The sequence below is a fragment of the Eurypyga helias genome, unplaced genomic scaffold (genome assembly GCF_000690775.1).
Source record: "Eurypyga helias isolate BGI_N326 unplaced genomic scaffold, ASM69077v1 scaffold18495, whole genome shotgun sequence".
NCBI classification, from domain to species: domain Eukaryota; kingdom Metazoa; phylum Chordata; class Aves; order Eurypygiformes; family Eurypygidae; genus Eurypyga; species Eurypyga helias.
The window spans coordinates 912-4,450 of NW_010251006.1; the positions used below are offsets into that span (position 1 = coordinate 912).

The window sequence follows — 3,539 nt, forward strand, 5'->3', positions numbered from 1 at the left end:
CAGAGGGTGGGAGAGAGGAGTGGATCCCCTACCAGCAGGTGCCCCAGGGGCAGAAGGAGTTTTATTTCCGAAACAAGCAGGTACCAGGGTGAGGGGTTAAGGGTGGGCAACCCGGGAGGCGTGAAATCCCTCGGGCAAGCCAAGCTGTCACCCCATGCCTAGGGTCTTCATCTCCTTCCCTTCCCAAACCTGTCCCGCCGTGATGCTGGGGCTGAGCTTTCTCCTTGCAAGCTGAGAAAAATCTGTTCAGCCTGTTTATCTCCATTTCATGGGGTGCCTCTGTCTGGCTCCAGCGGACCCCGGCTGGGCTTTGCCATCTCCCTGGATGCTTAACGCCACCTGCACCCTGGGAGAAGCGGGCTTTCTGCCCAGCCCAACGCCGCGGGCTGACGAGGCTCCAGCCCTTCTGCCGGGTCTGTTCACGCTCTGATTTTTGTCTCTCCGGGATTACCCGGGACAGCTGCTTGCTGGGGAGCAGGAAGGTTTCCTGCGGAGCCAGGCTCTCCCTCTGCTTGTTTCTGCCTGGTTTAAAAGGACAACAACGGGTTAGATCTGTTGTAGAAATGCTCTGTAGGAAATGTAGTGGTTGGAGGTGCTTTTGGCAGTCTTAAAATCACCTCCCAGCCTCTTATTTTTGTGCATGTGCTGCCTTACGGTGTGTTGCACAAAGAAGGGCAACAGTTTTCCTATAAAGATGAATCCATGAGCGTGAATGTTGTGGGTGAATGAGAAATAAATCATAAATAGAGGGAAAGGCTGCGTCTGCGCGTTGTGGTTTTAGAGGGATGAGCGTTGGGGGACATCGGGGGGAAGATCTGACCCCAAACTTGCGGGGTGGAGGAGATGTGTTAACCAGGGAAGGGGCAACTCTCGCTCCCAGGTTCATCAGAGGGCGGAGGAATGCGTGCGAGCGCTCCGGCTCTTCGAGGACATCAACAGCGAGAAATCTGTCCTGAACGTGCTTTGCCAGGACTTCGACCTCTCCGTGCTGAAGGTGTCTGGGTCTGTCTGTGCCAAAGGACCAGCCAAGGGGATCGTGTGGCTGATGGGGGGAGTCCAGGTGCCCCTTGCTGGCAGGATTGGTCCCTGTTGCATGAGACTTTTCCTTCTGGGACAAGCAGGGTCTGTGCAGAGCCACGGCCTTCCATGTCTCAGCTTCTTGGTGCCTCTCTCCTCCTTTTTCTGCCCCTGTGGGAAGTGCCCATGGAGAAAACAGGACCTGGAGGGCACAGCAGTGGGGCTTTGCTGATCTTCCCTGGGCTTCTCTTCCCTAAGGAGGGACCTTCTGCAGCGAGGTTTAGGCACAGGCTCTTCTCCCTTTGGCAGGACAACATTGATCTGACCAGAGTCGCCGTCATGGGCCATTCCTTTGGAGGGGTGACAGCAGTGCTGGCCTTGGTGAAAGAGCCCGGCTTCAGGTGAGCCGCAGCAGGGATGCTGCCGAGGAGCTGAGGGAAGCTCTGGGGACATGTGGCTCATCCCAGTGGGATCGCCATGTGTCCGTCCTGCTGCAGCTGTGCGGTGGCTCTCGACGCCTGGATGTTCCCCCTGGAGAACGCGCTGTACCCGGAGGTGCCCAAACCCGTGCTCTTCATGAACACCGAGAAGTTCCAGACGCCAGAAAGCGTTGCCAAAATGAAGAGGCTGAGCTCCAGAAACAGCCAGACGAAGATTATAACGGTCCTGTGAGTCAGGGGCTGGGGGCACCCACCCGCTGGTACCCTCCTAGGAGCACCTACGAGCTGTGTCCCAGCAGGAGAACCTTTCCCCAGCCCCCACTGAAGCCAATCCCTTCCCTGTCCCAGGGGATCCGTGCACCAGAGCCAGACCGACTTCCCCTTTTTCACTGGAAATCTCATCAGCCGCATCTTCGGCGCAAGGGGGACCCTCGACCCCTCCAAGGGTCTGGACATCACCAGCCGGGCGGCTCTGGCCTTCCTTCAGAGGCATCTCAGTATGGCGCGGGGTGGTGGGCACGTTGGTTGGGGGTTGGGGGGGCACCAGAGCTGCCCTGCTTGCAGGGGGCTTGGGTTTGGTGCTTCCCATCCCGTTGCACAAAGCAAAGGGGTCTGGTAGCTGCTCCTTCTTTACACCTGGAGCCAGGCTGATAATCGCTGTAGTAACCCTGTTGCCATCTCTGCCCCGTGCAGCCCTGGAAGAGAAGTTTGATCAATGGGACGACCTCGTCGAAGGCATCGGAGACTCCGTTGTTCCAGGAGCACCGTTCTGCCGCTCCAACCTGTAGCCTGATCCGAGGTCGCTGGCAGGAGCTGGGCACCGGGAAAGCAGCTGCTGCTTTTCTGAGCCAACCTCCCGAGGGCAGGAGGACCCATGGGGGGAGCAGGACGTGGGGGCTGTGCTCATTCGTAGGATGTCTGGTGACGCTCAGCGAGCGTGCCAGGAGAGCCCTCCCTGCAGTGAGGGCTGTGGGGTGAAGGGAATAAAATCCCTGGGGCCAAAGACTGAGTTGGTTGTTGCTTGGGCCCGAGGTGACACCCTTCGTGCAAGCAGGGAGTAGGTGGTCAGCGGTCCCCTCGCTGGGCCTGGCTGGGTCTGCTGGAGCAGGTCTGCTGCACATCTGGCAGGAGCAGGCAGAGGGGTCGTTTGCTGTGGGTTGTGGGGGGAGATTAACCATGTCCAAAAGAGATGCAGCGTGAGGGCTCCGAGCACAAAGGTGTCCTGGAAAGTTGGCCAGGTTGCTGACTCCGTGCCTAAATTCTTGGAGGGGAGGGAAGAAAGAGGATGGTTTTAAACTAGGAGCTGGCTGGAAGCATCTCTGCACACCTCAGCAGCGCAGGGTTGTGGAACAGGGGCTGAGATCAGCCCCGGGACGGAAGGAAAACAGCCCAGCCTGGTTTTGCAGCACGAAGGGCAACACTGCCGCACAGTCACAGGCTGGCAGTGGGAATAAGGCACTTTGGAGGTACCTGCAGCACATTCCTGAGGGGACAATAGAGCAAGGGGTGAGTTTTAAGGGAGGTCTGATCTTCAGCCGTCCCAAAACAGAGCTGAGGCCAGCAGAGCTGCACAGATTTACCCCACCGGAGATGCTCCCCAGGGCCCTCGCTGGCACTGTGGCAGGAGAGGCGGCAGGCAATCCTGGACACGCCACCCCGGCAGGTGCCGGCAACATCCGGGCTCCTGGCACACCATCTGCTTTTGCATTGTCCCCACCACCGCCAGTGTAAAAAATGCTTGGGGACGTGCCGGGGGGATGGCAGCCCTGGCTTTGCTTCACCTCCTGCCATCGCAGATGGCAGCATCCGGAGCTGCGCGGAGGCGGGAGGAGAGCGGGGTTTGGGTGGCACGTGCTATTCCTCGCCCAGTGACAGCGGGTGACATGGGTGCCAGCAAAGCCCTTCTTCCAGGGGAAAAACGGGGAATTGAAAAGCAGCATCTCGCTCGTCCAGTGCCCGAGTTGCTTGTGTCACCGTGACGGCCACGTCCTCGCCTGGCTGGTGGCCCCCGGCCCCCCTTAGTCAAGGGCGAGCGCTCCGGCTGAGGATGCTGCGGGCTGGCATCTGCGCTGCGCAGCCGCC

The 3,539-nt window shown here is 59.4% G+C and overlaps 1 protein-coding gene across 1 annotated transcript in view; it reads left to right on the forward strand.

Annotated features, from left to right (window-relative positions):
* The window catches only part of PAFAH2 (platelet-activating factor acetylhydrolase 2, 40kDa), a gene marked incomplete at its 5' end in the record, with an annotated part of 3,153 nt that extends 908 nt beyond the window's left edge, over positions 1-2,245 (forward strand). The window contains 6 exons of the mRNA XM_010151877.1: positions 14-80; positions 881-994; positions 1,327-1,418; positions 1,515-1,685; positions 1,806-1,954; positions 2,151-2,245. Coding sequence (XP_010150179.1) covers positions 14-80; positions 881-994; positions 1,327-1,418; positions 1,515-1,685; positions 1,806-1,954; positions 2,151-2,245 — 688 coding nt within the window. The remainder of the gene's footprint in view (positions 1-13; positions 81-880; positions 995-1,326; positions 1,419-1,514; positions 1,686-1,805; positions 1,955-2,150) is intronic.
* Between the last annotated feature and the right edge of the window lie 1,294 nt (positions 2,246-3,539).